This window comes from Malaya genurostris, chromosome 1 (assembly GCF_030247185.1).
Source record: "Malaya genurostris strain Urasoe2022 chromosome 1, Malgen_1.1, whole genome shotgun sequence".
NCBI classification, from domain to species: Eukaryota; Metazoa; Arthropoda; class Insecta; order Diptera; family Culicidae; genus Malaya; species Malaya genurostris.
The window spans coordinates 25,505,640-25,522,824 of NC_080570.1; the positions used below are offsets into that span (position 1 = coordinate 25,505,640).

The 17,185-nt window shown below is 38.3% G+C and overlaps 3 protein-coding genes across 5 annotated transcripts; 2 read left to right on the forward strand and 1 right to left on the reverse strand.

Annotated features, from left to right (window-relative positions):
- The first annotated feature begins 7,078 nt into the window (after positions 1–7,078).
- LOC131435351 (cyclin-dependent kinase 2-like) lies at positions 7,079–9,199 on the forward strand. 3 transcript variants are annotated; one of them, XR_009230485.1, is made up of 3 exons: positions 7,079–7,340; positions 8,003–8,842; positions 8,894–9,199. XR_009230485.1 is itself a non-coding variant. In XM_058603155.1 (2 exons), exons 1-2 carry the CDS (start codon positions 7,216–7,218, stop codon positions 8,766–8,768), a joined length of 891 nt encoding a protein of 296 aa, XP_058459138.1. In that variant the 5' UTR covers positions 7,079–7,215; the 3' UTR covers positions 8,769–9,199. The 3 variants fall into 3 exon arrangements, 1 of the variants encoding a protein (XP_058459138.1); XR_009230484.1 differs by having other exon boundaries at positions 8,911–9,198; XM_058603155.1 differs by having other exon boundaries at positions 8,003–9,199.
- LOC131435347 (heat shock protein 70 A1) lies at positions 9,153–12,254 on the reverse strand. The gene has a single exon (XM_058603140.1). The coding sequence runs from the start codon at positions 11,190–11,192 to the stop codon at positions 9,273–9,275; it is 1,920 nt and encodes a 639-aa protein (XP_058459123.1). The 5' UTR covers positions 11,193–12,254; the 3' UTR covers positions 9,153–9,272.
- A 739-nt stretch (positions 12,255–12,993) lies between these two features.
- LOC131435361 (heat shock protein 70 A1) lies at positions 12,994–15,205 on the forward strand. The gene has a single exon (XM_058603175.1). It carries the CDS (start codon positions 13,208–13,210, stop codon positions 15,125–15,127), a length of 1,920 nt encoding a protein of 639 aa, XP_058459158.1. The 5' UTR covers positions 12,994–13,207; the 3' UTR covers positions 15,128–15,205.
- The last annotated feature ends 1,980 nt before the right edge of the window (positions 15,206–17,185 follow it).

Here is a 17,185-nt window from a genome sequence, read left to right on the forward strand (position 1 = left end):
CATAGCCTGACTAAATCTTACTCAAATCCATACTCAAATTTTGACATATTATTCCTGTTTATGAATTTGAGTAATCGCAACTCAATCCATGAGTTATGCCCAAAGAGCTTGTAGAAAATTTTACAGTTCTTATAAGGACCAGTTGGCCGACAAAATCGGGCTCTTGAAAATCGACCGATCAGTTTTGCGACTAAGTTGTGAAACACATTCGAACTGGTCCTTTTGTAGGCATATTAATCTGCTGTTTTAATACAAAGTATTTTTAAACTCCCGACTAGTACACCTATTAGGTCGTACGATCTTGGCCGATTTGTACAAGATTAAGTCTGTTCACTAAACCGGCTGTCGCATCGGTCAACGCTAATGTTGAACTCCCATAAGCGTAGGTGCAACAAATGGTCAATTAATCGATGGATTCGTCTGCCGATTGTACCGACGAAACCCTATTAAGTCGGTGTGATAATCGGGAGGATTTTCTACGGGGTATGTTTCACTTCCTTCTTTACATCTCGTCTTCGACTCGTTAGTTATTGTCGTGCATGGCAACTTGAAGCCCTACACAGACGTAAAGTTTTACTCTACTAGAGCGAAACTTTGTAATTATACTGTGGCGCATTGTCTTCACAGACATTCATTTTCGTTATTTTATACCTTATTGGCGATTTTAAACTGAGTTCATTCAACCAGAACAAAGAAAACTGATATTTCATGCGCGGAAAATTTGAAAATCAGGTTGAGTCTACAAAATCTAGCACAAGATTTGGTTTGTTTGAGTGTCTCTGCCAGTGCATATGTCAGATAAATCTGGAACATTGGCAACTTTGGCGCTACACATTGCCAACCATTCTGTTAGCCAGACGCTAAGACAAGACCTGACATCTGGGGGGGCTGCTTTTGTTCCAAAATGGACCAGTTTCTGATTGGCTGATTTTGATGTTGCTACCTGTACATTGTGAACAGAAAAAACTTTTGCAGGGTACGCGAGCAATGATGCCAAGTATAAAGAAAATCAGAAAACAGGTTTATTAAAATGTATAATTTTAGCTCACCAATGAAAATGAAAATTTTCTGAGAATGTTTCACTTTTTTTCAATCTCATTTGTAATAAATGTTTATAGTGGCAGCACTGTGTAATTAAAATCTGCATCAAGCCGTTTTTCTTCTTAGTGAATTAAAGTGTAACCGAAAAAGATGTGTAAACTCGAAAGTGTGATTAGTTTTTCGAGAAGAATGAACTGTTGTGTTCCACACTGTGGTCGCACTAAGCATTTCTATCCAAACCTGACTTTTTCCGGTTTCCAAAAGATCCGGTAATACGTCAACAATGGATTCAATTTTACGTTCAACATGAAATATTTCGTGTTTTGTCATCAAAGCTCAATTATTTGTTTTTAAGCATTATAATATATTATAAAGAAATGCATTCACCAAAACATTTTTCATGTTTATTTCAAATCAAAAACCTAAAGTCTGAAAATTTAAATGTAATATTTTTTCCCAGCATAGTTATTAAAAAATCTGTAAATATGGCTACACTGTAGCCGATACGTTGGTATTTATTCCACAGGGCGAAAATGACGAGAAGGATGATTCGGAAGGAATAATAAGAAGCCAGTTGTCAGGTCTTGTCTTAGGACTATATGGAAACTTGGGAAGCCACGTATGCAGCCTGAGTTTACAGATTTCTGATTAACGCTGCTGATATTTAAGAATTTTAAATCAAATGTAAAATGGACATTTTATAAATTTACATCTTTAGCATATTTGACCTTCATTTTTGATCGCTAAAAAGTGATAGTTGCAAAAGTATGGTTGCATAAAGTCTTTAAAATCTACTTAAACATTTAATCTGGCATCCTTGATGTGAACGTTGTACTAATAATATGTCGTTTTCGTTTGAGAAAACTGAAACTGACCCAGTGCAGTTTCATCAAACAAACACTTTTCACGAAACTGTGTTGATTTCGCACTCAGCAAAGGGGGTTTGAGCAAACCTGATATAAAAACCAGATTCGAAACTGATTCGATTTTCAGTTCGACAACGTTGAAACTAGGTTCGAAACTGGCTTCAAACAAACGGTTTGACAGCAGTTAGAGTGGAAACTGGATTAGGTTTGGCATCAAGCGAAAACGATATTAGTGTGCGAGCAAAAAGTTCCTGTCAAATTCGTTTGGCGCTAGAGTCTAAAAATTCATAACAGTAGGTTTTGCACGAACATGACATAACCTCACAAAATGAGCTGGATGAACACCGTTTGACAGCTATCAGTGGTTTGTTTATGTGTTCATTCTAATTTGAATACGTGTTATCTGAAATGTAAACAAAAGAACAATAGCTGTCAAAGATGAATTTGATTATTCGACAGTTCGTTTGTGTCATCATCGTGCATAACCTAATTGGCGATTAGGTTTTGCAAGATGACATCGTAACGACTGTAACTTATAAAAGGTAACGCTTCGTAATGCCTGAAAATTTATTGAAAAGTAACGCATGTAACGCATCGAAAAGTTTGTAACTTTCAAACGAATAACGTATCATAACGAAAAAGTAACGCATGTAACACATGTAACGCCTATAGAATACAAAAAAGTAACCGTTGCGCTTCGTAACGCCTATTACTTACAAAAAGTAACGCTTCGTAAATACCGAATGTAACGCATATAACTTACGAAAAAGTAACGCATGTAACGCTTCGTAACGCCTATAATCTACTAAAAAGTAACGCATGTGAGGCTTCGTAACGCCTATGATTCACAAAAAAGTAACGCCTGAAACACTTCGTATCGCCTATAACATACAAAAAAGTAACGCTCCGGAGCGTCTATAACTTACTAAAAAGTAACGCAAGTAACGCTTCGTAACGCCTATAACTTACAAAAAAGTAACGTATGTAACGCTTCGTAACTCTTTGATTGAAAGAATCTAGCTCTTATAAGATTCATAATTTCCACAAAATAACTCATGATTTGTAACTCTCAATTTAAAAAAAATTATCGTATGCAACGCTTTCTAGCTTCTTTAAATTAACGTAACGTAAAACTTCGTCAGTTGGAACATTTCTTCATATCGGGGACAGGTGGAGCGTGATGGATAAGTCGATGCCTTTCACGCAACCCGTCAGGGTTCGATTTCCAACCCCGCACATAGGGTCAGATAGTTTTTCTAGTCTGAAGAGGCGAATGAGGTTAAGGTTAGAACCTCTATCATCGGAACAACAAAAAAAATACATAGTACCTTTACTCAGGCGTTGACTCAGTTAGGCCTCAAAAACTTTTTAACATTTATAGTTTCAAAAATCAAACTACTATTTCATGTATAATTATTATTTTCATTTATACCATCCTCTATTTTATGTGGTTTTGACTCTGTTCTGCTGCGTAGGTCCTGTCACTATGTGCTTTATCGACAGTGGAGTTTTGACCATCACGTAACTCTCAAAATCTCTCTCTCTCTCACGATGTAATCTAAAAGATCAACAGCACCAAAATATTTCTAAAACAACGAAGATTCATCCAGCGCTAACGAAGAAAACTGCTTTCTCGTTTTTCAACAATGGCTGTTTTCTTAAGATTGTAAGTAGAACCTAAAATAAACATTGGTAAATTGTGAATCTTTGTTAACTATTCTATTTTTATGCCGTATTTTCGCAAACACCTGTTAGTGTGGATCTCACTTTCTCCAATCGCGTTTTGACTGATATGGGTTTCACACCACCCATTTATGAATTCTTTACCCCTGACGTGTATATCTTACATTAATATCATTATTCTATTCCGAACGTGTGCTGTTGTTTCGGTACCGCTGTATAAAAATATCGTATAGAATGACAGTGTGGCAGGATGCCACCAGAAATGCCATTCTAGCTGATTGATAGGCAAATTGCAAGTTTTTAACGTTCGCTTTAGGATGTTATGCAAGTATTGTGGAAATTTTCGACTCTTCCTTTCACTGTAAAAATTTTGCAGACTTATAGGTATGATTTTGGCTTACCAACCGAACTAAGATCATTCCGTAAATTAATCAAAGTAATACGATTTTATACTTATCATTCCAAAGCAATGCGCAACTATTAGATTTGGCAACGCTGAATACAACGACAACACAGCGATATTTCCTGTAAATTTGGCGCCAAACTATGCCCGCAATGAAAACAAACGAATTTTTTTATCAAGAAATTTAATCGTAGTAACGGTAAGGACCTTCAACGTGCGGCCGCAAGGACCATGGCTTTTTGTGCTCCGCTTGCTAAACATTAAGAACTTTTCGTAAAACAATGCACAATATCGGAGGCTACCAACGGATCGAGAAGATTGGGGAAGGAACGTACGGTGTCGTTTACAAGGCAAAGGACATCAACACCCAGAAATATGTAGCTCTCAAACGGATAAGACTGGACAGGTTAAAGTCTGAAAATTTAAATGTAATATTTTTTCCCAGCATAGTTATTAAAAAATCTGTAAATATGGCTACACTGTAGCCGATACGTTGGTATTTATTCCACAGGGCGAAAATGACGAGAAGGATGATTCGGAAGGAATAATAAGAAGCCAGTTGTCAGGTCTTGTCTTAGGACTATATGGAAACTTGGGAAGCCACGTATGCAGCCTGAGTTTACAGATTTCTGATTAACGCTGCTGATATTTAAGAATTTTAAATCAAATGTAAAATGGACATTTTATAAATTTACATCTTTAGCATATTTGACCTTCATTTTTGATCGCTAAAAAGTGATAGTTGCAAAAGTATGGTTGCATAAAGTCTTTAAAATCTACTTAAACATTTAATCTGGCATCCTTGATGTGAACGTTGTACTAATAATATGTCGTTTTCGTTTGAGAAAACTGAAACTGACCCAGTGCAGTTTCATCAAACAAACACTTTTCACGAAACTGTGTTGATTTCGCACTCAGCAAAGGGGGTTTGAGCAAACCTGATATAAAAACCAGATTCGAAACTGATTCGATTTTCAGTTCGACAACGTTGAAACTAGGTTCGAAACTGGCTTCAAACAAACGGTTTGACAGCAGTTAGAGTGGAAACTGGATTAGGTTTGGCATCAAGCGAAAACGATATTAGTGTGCGAGCAAAAAGTTCCTGTCAAATTCGTTTGGCGCTAGAGTCTAAAAATTCATAACAGTAGGTTTTGCACGAACATGACATAACCTCACAAAATGAGCTGGATGAACACCGTTTGACAGCTATCAGTGGTTTGTTTATGTGTTCATTCTAATTTGAATACGTGTTATCTGAAATGTAAACAAAAGAACAATAGCTGTCAAAGATGAATTTGATTATTCGACAGTTCGTTTGTGTCATCATCGTGCATAACCTAATTGGCGATTAGGTTTTGCAAGATGACATCGTAACGACTGTAACTTATAAAAGGTAACGCTTCGTAATGCCTGAAAATTTATTGAAAAGTAACGCATGTAACGCATCGAAAAGTTTGTAACTTTCAAACGAATAACGTATCATAACGAAAAAGTAACGCATGTAACACATGTAACGCCTATAGAATACAAAAAAGTAACCGTTGCGCTTCGTAACGCCTATTACTTACAAAAAGTAACGCTTCGTAAATACCGAATGTAACGCATATAACTTACGAAAAAGTAACGCATGTAACGCTTCGTAACGCCTATAATCTACTAAAAAGTAACGCATGTGAGGCTTCGTAACGCCTATGATTCACAAAAAAGTAACGCCTGAAACACTTCGTATCGCCTATAACATACAAAAAAGTAACGCTCCGGAGCGTCTATAACTTACTAAAAAGTAACGCAAGTAACGCTTCGTAACGCCTATAACTTACAAAAAAGTAACGTATGTAACGCTTCGTAACTCTTTGATTGAAAGAATCTAGCTCTTATAAGATTCATAATTTCCACAAAATAACTCATGATTTGTAACTCTCAATTTAAAAAAAATTATCGTATGCAACGCTTTCTAGCTTCTTTAAATTAACGTAACGTAAAACTTCGTCAGTTGGAACATTTCTTCATATCGGGGACAGGTGGAGCGTGATGGATAAGTCGATGCCTTTCACGCAACCCGTCAGGGTTCGATTTCCAACCCCGCACATAGGGTCAGATAGTTTTTCTAGTCTGAAGAGGCGAATGAGGTTAAGGTTAGAACCTCTATCATCGGAACAACAAAAAAAATACATAGTACCTTTACTCAGGCGTTGACTCAGTTAGGCCTCAAAAACTTTTTAACATTTATAGTTTCAAAAATCAAACTACTATTTCATGTATAATTATTATTTTCATTTATACCATCCTCTATTTTATGTGGTTTTGACTCTGTTCTGCTGCGTAGGTCCTGTCACTATGTGCTTTATCGACAGTGGAGTTTTGACCATCACGTAACTCTCAAAATCTCTCTCTCTCTCTCTCACGATGTAATCTAAAAGATCAACAGCACCAAAATATTTCTAAAACAACGAAGATTCATCCAGCGCTAACGAAGAAAACTGCTTTCTCGTTTTTCAACAATGGCTGTTTTCTTAAGATTGTAAGTAGAACCTAAAATAAACATTGGTAAATTGTGAATCTTTGTTAACTATTCTATTTTTATGCCGTATTTTCGCAAACACCTGTTAGTGTGGATCTCACTTTCTCCAATCGCGTTTTGACTGATATGGGTTTCACACCACCCATTTATGAATTCTTTACCCCTGACGTGTATATCTTACATTAATATCATTATTCTATTCCGAACGTGTGCTGTTGTTTCGGTACCGCTGTATAAAAATATCGTATAGAATGACAGTGTGGCAGGATGCCACCAGAAATGCCATTCTAGCTGATTGATAGGCAAATTGCAAGTTTTTAACGTTCGCTTTAGGATGTTATGCAAGTATTGTGGAAATTTTCGACTCTTCCTTTCACTGTAAAAATTTTGCAGACTTATAGGTATGATTTTGGCTTACCAACCGAACTAAGATCATTCCGTAAATTAATCAAAGTAATACGATTTTATACTTATCATTCCAAAGCAATGCGCAACTATTAGATTTGGCAACGCTGAATACAACGACAACACAGCGATATTTCCTGTAAATTTGGCGCCAAACTATGCCCGCAATGAAAACAAACGAATTTTTTTATCAAGAAATTTAATCGTAGTAACGGTAAGGACCTTCAACGTGCGGCCGCAAGGACCATGGCTTTTTGTGCTCCGCTTGCTAAACATTAAGAACTTTTCGTAAAACAATGCACAATATCGGAGGCTACCAACGGATCGAGAAGATTGGGGAAGGAACGTACGGTGTCGTTTACAAGGCAAAGGACATCAACACCCAGAAATATGTAGCTCTCAAACGGATAAGACTGGACAGGTGAGCTAATGATGTGTGCAGTATCAAAACCATGGTTATCTGAACGAACGTTTCATTTTGATCAGTGATAACAATTGTTCAAAGATAAAACATTGTAATTGTGGGATTTACTGAATAAGAAGTCGAATGACGTTAAGTTACGCGTGATGTTTCTATTAATAGTACACTCAATCCACGATCACTCTGAGTAGATGTAGATGTTTACTCTATATTACAGTATTACAATTTTAACAAAATATGCACCCTAGCGGTTGATGAAATTGAGATCTAACAGTAACATCCGCAGGGAGGTGCATAGTCAAATGTTTAGAAGATGTCACCAGTTGTACAATGCGAAATGCTAACGCACTGGTGAGTCAAAGACTAAACTTAAATTTGCATTTTATTGTCCCATAAAAATCGGGGAATTAAGGATTACATGTCAAATTGGAACTTATCGAAACGTGAAATTCTACTCAATGGAAGTTTAGAAAACTACTTTAGCATTTAACAACTATGTCTCGATTTTTCTGAGATTATATATTGCATCTTAAAGTAATCAATAAACAACTATACGATAATTCGCATGTGTAATTCCTGCAAATGTTCAATTTAAGATTAAACTATCTATTCTTCAATAGTAAGGAAGTCACATTGATTTAATTGCCTATCGTACTTTTCAGCGAGAGCGAAGGCGTCCCCTCAACGGCTATTCGGGAGATCTCTCTGCTGAAAGATTTGCAGCACCACTCAATCGTGGAGCTGTTCGATGTGGCCGTCATGGATTCGAGCATTTATATGATCTTCGAGTATCTGGACATGGACCTGAAGAAGTTGCTAGATAAGTACAAACCATCCTTCACGCCAAAGTTAGTCAAAAGCTACATGCACCAGATGTTGGACGCAATAGCATTCTGTCATATGCATCGAATTTTACATCGGGACCTCAAACCGCAGAATTTACTGGTGGACCGTGATGGTCATCTAAAGCTAGCAGATTTTGGCTTGGCCCGGTCATTCAATTTTCCCATGCGCACCTACACTCACGAAGTAGTGACGCTGTGGTATCGAGCACCGGAAATTCTGCTGGGAACGAAATTCTACGCCACCGGAGTGGACATCTGGAGTCTGGGATGTATCTTTGCGGAGATGATTTTAAGGCGGCCGCTTTTTCCCGGTGATAGTGAAATCGACCAGCTCTATCGCATCTTTCGCACTATGGGCACTCCGGACGAGAAAAGCTGGCCTGGTGTGTCACAACTTCCAGACTATAAGCAAACGTTTCCTAGCTGGAGCACACAACCGATCCCGAAGGAAATTTCGCTCTGCAAGGCGCAAGATCTGTTCCGACAGTTGATGGTTTACGATCCTATCAAACGAATCTCGGCGCGGAACGCAATGGTGTTGCCTTATTTCGATGACGTGGAGTTAGTCGCCCCTGGAATTTAGTGTGATTTACAGTGGGACTATAGAAACTGTGCTGCCGACCTGAAACGTTTGTGATAAACTTTCTTTACATAAAGGTATTTTAGAGCAAATGTTCCGATTAGTGCTGTATCACGGGAATGTTCTAGTTTGATATATTTCACAGGGCAGTTTTCCTATGCCGTGTTCTTGTGGTTTGTTTCTTTGCTCTCGGAGAAATAATTTTGGGGCATACTTTATGCAGTCATTGGCATTCAAGCTAGGGACAAGAGGAAGTCTGGTAAATCATCAATTCCAAAAACACACAATGAAAACGAAAAGGTTTCAATGACACGGAAAAAGAAACGACTCGAAAGTAATGCATTTCACAAAAGTAAATAGAATTAAATCTATCGTTACTATAAAAATAATTTATTCTTGCTGATATCTACAAAAGTACATTGAAAATAAATAGGAACTAATTTTTAATACTTCTATTATCACAAACAGAATAACAATATTTTTCTTAACCTATGCAAGTGAATGTATCTAATCAACTTCCTCGACTGTGGGTCCCGTTCGTCCACCAAATCCACCAGCCTGCTGTCCACAGTTGGGTGGCACTGGACCAGCACCGGCAGCACCCTGATGCAATCGTGTCATGATGGGACTACAAACTCGGCTCAACTCCTGCATTTTGTGCTCAAACTCGTCCTTCTCGGCCATCGTATTTCCATCAAGCCATCGAAGCGTTTCATCGCATTTGTCTCGAACGGTGCTTTTGTCAGCTTCACTTAATTTTTCACCAGCCGAATCCAACGATTGTTTCAGCTGGAAACAATAACCTTCGAGCTGATTTCTTGTGGCAACTCGTTCTCGCTGTTTTTCATCTTCCTCGCGGAACTTTTCAGCTTCCGACACCATTCGATCGATATCTGCCTGACTGAGACGACCTTTGTCATTCTTGATCGTGATGTTTTTCACCTTGCCACTACTCATTTCCTTCGCTGACACGTTCAGAATTCCGTTGGCATCTAAATCGAATGTGACTTCAATTTGTGGAACACCTCTGGGAGCTGGTGGAATTCCTGACAAATCAAACAGTCCTAGACGATTGTTGTCTTTGGTCATTGCTCGTTCTCCTTCATACACCTGAATCGAAACTCCGGGTTGGTTATCCGCGTATGTCGAGAATGTCTGCGTTTGCTTGCATGGAATGCGACTGTTGCGTTCAATTAGTTTAGTCATCACACCTCCTGCCGTTTCAATTCCCAACGAGAGTGGAGCGACATCAACTAGTAGGACATCCTGGATTTTCTCATCCTTGTCACCGTTGAGAATGGCAGCCTGAATCGAAGCACCGTATGCCACAGCTTCATCCGGATTGATGGATAGATTCAATGATTTTCCACAGAAGAAGTTCTGCAGTAACGACTGGACCTTCGGAATGCGAGTTGAACCTCCAACCAGAACAATGTCGTGGATTGAACTTTTGTCCATCTTGGCATCTGACAGAGCTCGTTCGACTGGTTGTAGTGTTGATCGGAACAAATCAGAGCACAATTCCTCGAATCGTGCTCGCGATATCTTCGTGTAGTAATCGATTCCATCATACAAGGCATCGATTTCGATTGTAGCCTCAGTGCTCGATGACAATGTACGTTTAGCTCGTTCGCACGCCGTCCTCAAACGCCGCAGTGCACGTGGATTTGCCGAAAGATCTTTTTTGAATTTACGTTTGAATTCTTCGATGAAGTGTGAAACCATTCGATTATCGAAGTCCTCTCCTCCCAGATGAGTATCACCGGCAGTAGATCGCACTTCAAACAGCGAACCTTCATCGATAGTCAGGATGGACACATCAAATGTACCACCACCCAGGTCGAAAATCAAAACATTTCGTTCTCCTTTCAGATTCTTGTCTAAACCGTAGGCCAATGCAGCTGCCGTCGGTTCATTGATGATTCTCATGACGTTCAAACCGGCGATTGCTCCCGCATCTTTTGTTGCTTGTCTTTGCGAATCGTTGAAATACGCTGGTACTGTGATGACCGCATTCCGCACACTTTTACCCAGGTAAGCTTCGGCCGTTTCCTTCATCTTCGTCAGCACCATTGAACTGATTTCTTCCGGAGCAAAGCGTTTCCTTTCGCCTTTGAACTCAATTTCGATCTTTGGTTTGCTGCCATCGTTGACTACCGTGAATGGCCAGTGTTTGATATCGGCTTGAATTTTTGGATCGTCGAATTTACGGCCAATCAGTCGTTTTGCATCGAACACCGTGTTTCGTGGGTTCATCGCAACCTGGTTCTTTGCAGCATCACCAATCAACCGCTCCGAGTCAGAAAAGGCCACGTAGCTGGGAGTTGTTCGATTGCCTTGGTCGTTTGCAATAATTTCCACCTTGCCATGCTGGAACACTCCCACGCAAGAGTACGTGGTGCCCAGATCAATACCGATTGCCGACATTTTCAATGCTCACTTAATTTCACCACTGATGAAACAAAAATTCTCAAAAGTCTTGTTTGATGATTTTACACTTGAATTTAATTATTCTTTGTACTTTCACTCTATTAACAGTTGCTTTGAAACTTTTGCGCTCGCTTTGAATACTTGAGTCACGTTTTCTATTTGCTTGCGATGTGATTCGTTTACTTGCTTGAATTGAACTGAAGCTGCGAACGCGACTCGACAAAATATATATGAAAAGCGAGCACTTCTAGAAAATTCGAGTTGCTTCGGCACCGTTCGTATCTATTTTTACCCTTCTGTAAGGTGAGTTTATGAGCTACCGTGACATGCGATGTTTGTAGTAGTATCGAGAAGGTTCCGTATGACATGAATTTGAAATATTTTTTCATCTTTGTTGAAATTCATCGTTTAAAAAAAATTACTATCACAATTATAATAAAAATAATTAGACATTAAAAGGAGAGTTATCTGAAGAGAAATATAGAACATAAAGTAAATTAGTTTAAACTTGGTCAAAAATCATATTCTATTAGCTCTGATTCAATAAGCATGAAAATGTCGATGCATCGTTTGCAGTTGAACCTTTGCGTTAGAGATAATTTTATTGCATCTTTGCAAAAGCCTATGTCTATTTTTTTAGTATGTCAATGCTGTCGTTTAGTTAGATAGCATTGGAATCAAACTGTCACATTCGATTGCATTGAAGAAAATAATGTTCTGATTTTTATGCAAATTATTTTAAATTCAATGACAAAGTCTTAATCAAATTTCAAGAAAAAGTAGAACTTTTTGTAGAATAATCACTAATACAGTTTCTATTATTTTCTAACTTGCGAATCTTCCGGTGCCGAAGAGAACGTTGTTCACCGTTGCTATTTTTTTATTGTGAATTAGAACAAATTTTAACAAGTTTGTTTATTAAAGATGGTTATGATTAACAAGATCTATGCAGTGTTGTTGGATTAAAATCTTATTGGAAACGAAATTCAAAGGAAGTTAGTTTTGCACTTCACGTAAATGATTCGCTACCCATAAATTATCCACGTAATAAACATAAACAAATTGTTTGGAAAATTCGAGAGAAATGAGGAAACTCTAGAACGTGCGAGAGAACAACAGTTGGAGAAAACCAAACACTCTCTCACCAATATGGTATTTATAGCTACAGTGAACCATGGATTAGTACGGTCCACAAGATTTATGTGTACTTCAGACTCAGGATTGTCATATCTTGATAGAAGCTATGCGTATTTTTTCTATCTGAATAAACTTCGAGAACAGTCATATAAACTAAATCGCTTAGGTGCTTCTGCCAAAACTAAGCTAATTTGAAAGAGTCGCTAGAACATAATAGTTAATTTAGACATAATCTAAACCGATTGCAAAATCTTTGAATGAATTTGAGTTTGATTTAGAAACTATTCTACATTTGAAAAATGATTCAACTACTTATTTCCAATAATTGAATTTCATTCAAGCGCTACTGACTAGCTTTTGTTATAAAACAATATGTTAATGCATTGAATTGAAACACGATTTTATTTTACAAACGGTGAAATCAATGTATATGATTTTTACTGTTCATTAGGATCCGGTTTTGTGTTTTGTGCAGCAAAATTTATCCCAATGTTAACAATCTAAATTTGAACCATACACATTCAAGTTCAACTGTACCGAACCTTCTCGCGACTACTCCACTCTCTTCGCTTGTGATATGGTGAGCGAAGCTATGAACGTCACCGAAATAACTCGAATTATCTAGAAGTGCTCGCTTTTCATATATATTTTGTCGAGTCGCGTTCGCAGCTTCAGTTCAATTCAAGCAAGTAAACAAATCACAACGCAATCAAACAGAAAACGTGACTCAAGTAATCAAAGCGAGCGCAAAAGTTTCAAAGTAACTGTTAATAGAGTGAAAGTACAAAGAATAATTAAATTCAAGTGTAAAATCATCAAACAAGACTTTTGAGAATTTTTGCCTCATCAGTGGTGAAATTAAGTGAGCATTGAAAATGTCGGCAATCGGTATTGATCTGGGCACCACGTACTCTTGCGTGGGAGTGTTCCAGCATGGCAAGGTGGAAATTATTGCAAACGACCAAGGCAATCGAACAACTCCCAGCTACGTGGCCTTTTCTGACTCGGAGCGGTTGATTGGTGATGCTGCAAAGAACCAGGTTGCGATGAACCCACGAAACACGGTGTTCGATGCAAAACGACTGATTGGCCGTAAATTCGACGATCCAAAAATTCAAGCCGATATCAAACACTGGCCATTCACGGTAGTCAACGATGGCAGCAAACCAAAGATCGAAATTGAGTTCAAAGGCGAAAGGAAACGCTTTGCTCCGGAAGAAATCAGTTCAATGGTGCTGACGAAGATGAAGGAAACGGCCGAAGCTTACCTGGGTAAAAGTGTGCGGAATGCGGTCATCACAGTACCAGCGTATTTCAACGATTCGCAAAGACAAGCAACAAAAGATGCGGGAGCAATCGCCGGTTTGAACGTCATGAGAATCATCAATGAACCGACGGCAGCTGCATTGGCCTACGGTTTAGACAAGAATCTGAAAGGAGAACGAAATGTTTTGATTTTCGACCTGGGTGGTGGTACATTTGATGTGTCCATCCTGACTATCGATGAAGGTTCGCTGTTTGAAGTGCGATCTACTGCCGGTGATACTCATCTGGGAGGAGAGGACTTCGATAATCGAATGGTTTCACACTTCATCGAAGAATTCAAACGTAAATTCAAAAAAGATCTTTCGGCAAATCCACGTGCACTGCGGCGTTTGAGGACGGCGTGCGAACGAGCTAAACGTACATTGTCATCGAGCACTGAGGCTACAATCGAAATCGATGCCTTGTATGATGGAATCGATTACTACACGAAGATATCGCGAGCACGATTCGAGGAATTGTGCTCTGATTTGTTCCGATCAACACTACAACCAGTCGAACGAGCTCTGTCAGATGCCAAGATGGACAAAAGTTCAATCCACGACATTGTTCTGGTTGGAGGTTCAACTCGCATTCCGAAGGTCCAGTCGTTACTGCAGAACTTCTTCTGTGGAAAATCATTGAATCTATCCATCAATCCGGATGAAGCTGTGGCATACGGTGCTTCGATTCAGGCTGCCATTCTCAACGGTGACAAGGATGAGAAAATCCAGGATGTCCTACTTGTTGATGTCGCTCCACTCTCGTTGGGAATTGAAACGGCAGGAGGTGTGATGACTAAACTAATTGAACGCAACAGTCGCATTCCATGCAAGCAAACGCAGACATTCTCGACATACGCGGATAACCAACCCGGAGTTTCGATTCAGGTGTATGAAGGAGAACGAGCAATGACCAAAGACAACAATCGTCTAGGACTGTTTGATTTGTCAGGAATTCCACCAGCTCCCAGAGGTGTTCCACAAATTGAAGTCACATTCGATTTGGATGCCAACGGAATTCTGAACGTGTCAGCGAAGGAAATGAGTAGTGGCAAGGTGAAAAACATCACGATCAAGAATGACAAAGGTCGTCTCAGTCAGGCAGATATCGATCGAATGGTGTCGGAAGCTGAAAAGTTCCGCGAGGAAGATGAAAAACAGCGAGAACGAGTTGCCGCAAGAAATCAGCTCGAAGGTTATTGTTTCCAGCTGAAACAATCGTTGGATTCGGCTGGTGAAAAATTAAGTGAAGCTGACAAAAGCACCGTTCGAGACAAATGCGATGAAACGCTTCGATGGCTTGATGGAAATACGATGACCGAGAAGGACGAGTTTGAGCACAAAATGCAGGAGTTGAGCCGAGTTTGTAGTCCCATCATGACACGATTGCATCAGGGTGCTGCCGGTGTTGGTCCAGTGCCACCCAACTGTGGACAGCAGGCTGGTGGATTTGGTGGACGAACAGGACCCACAGTCGAGGAAGTTGATTAAATCGTTTTAGATTGTTGATCATTATTGTTACATTTTAGATTAGTTCCAAACAAGGCTGATAGTTTAAGGAATGATTGAGTCGTGTGATGAAATATATGATAAAATATAATTATATTGAATAATAAATGTAAATATGATTTTTACGAATTTCTTCCGAAAACTCCAATTTGGTAGATATCTTCAGACGAATGAAAGTCAACTAGTTGGCAATGCTAAATTTCGTATTCGATCGAAATACATAATAGGGATGCTAGTCTATAGAGAAATAAGAGCTAGGGTGTCAAACTACACTTTGTTCGGTATTTTTTTTTATCTATTGACGAGTTTTGAAAAGCTGAACTGTTGAATATTCATTCTACTCAGGGATGTCGTAATATCAATCGATCGATAATTAAGTAATATTTAATCTATTAATGTTAAGGGGCGGTTAGGGTCTAACGCTTTCAAACAATCATATATTTTTTCTTTGTATTTACTAATAGTAAAACATTTCAATAATATTTTGTCAAATTTTTAGGTCTATTGGAACAGAACTCTGGAAGTTATGAGCCTTTTCTTTCCTTATCTCATTCTGCGAAGAGACAAGAGCTTGGCGCTAAGGCCCAATAGTTCTGCTTCGATTGATTTGAAAATTAGACAAAGCATCTTTGAGATGTTTATTTATAACAAAGTGCAAAGAAAAAAGTATGGTTTTACAAAAGTGTTAGATCATACGCGCCCCCTAAATAAATTGTTTCCTTTACATTTACATACCGATTCTGCATTTCGACGAGAAATGTAAAAATAATGAACTATATTGCCAATACTGCTTTAATTTTCTCCTAAGTTAATAATGCAGACTGTGTCAGCTTAGAATGAAAACGGTCTTCAGTACAGCTACGCCATCGCATGGCATCATATTGAACATATCATATTAATAATGTTTTTCCCACGACGCATTATAACTCAATATTATCTCAGCTTTAAACATTCGCGTAAAGAAATTGATAAAATGCAGCGGAGTTACACATGTTTTTACAATGCTATTATAAAGCTGAAAAGGGCGATTATTAGACTCTTATAGGATTATTATAATTATTATTTAAGTTTCGTTGCTCCCAATGTTGATATATGGCACGGCGGAAGGTTGTTGTAAAATAATGCTCAGTTACATTTTGAATGCAAATTTAATTCACATTACTTTAAAGTATGTAGGTTTAGTGCAATTATACATTAACAATAGTTACTTGAGTAATTGCATTAAATCAATGTCTTTGTAGTGATAAAAAGTGGAGTAGTTCCCGTAAAGCATAACGCACGAATTTACGTTGCACACCCGAAAAAAAATAAACCATTGATTTTACATCATAAACAACTGATTCACATTTAGATCTATTGGTTACAATACATTTTATTGTATCTTGACAAGATAGTTTTCATTTCCAACCATTCAATGTATTGTTTCTACGATTCCACAATTGAATTTATTGTACCCGTGGTGTTTCAAACAATATGCAAACTGTACATTTGATTGTTTTCCATGAAAACATGTATGAGAAAATTTTATGATTTGAATTGTTACGATACTTAACAACCTATACATTCTATTGTAAAAAGCATGTTCACAATTAATTGAATAGTGTATAACAATACATTAAAATATTTTTCAATGGTAAAAGCAAAATTGTGGAAGGATTTGTAACAGCAAATCGTATTGTTTTTCTACAATCTTTTTTATTCGGGCAGCTTCTATCCTTTGAATCCATATAGCGTTGTATGGACACCAAACAACATTCGCAAATTCCAGCTGTGAACGAACCAATGAGCAATATAGCGATTTTAAACAAAGTGGGTCACGAAATTCACTCGAGATTTTAAACATGAATCCAAGTAAACGGTTTGCTTTGTCAATCGTTGCTGAAAGATGGCGGGTGTACGTTAGTTTTTCATCCAGAATAACCTCTAGATCTTTGACGTGATCAACGCGTTGCAGTTGAGTGCCAGACAGAGATCCATTTTGTTTCTTACACACCATTCGTAAAACATATTAACAAGACGTTGCCACTCACGGCAATCAGC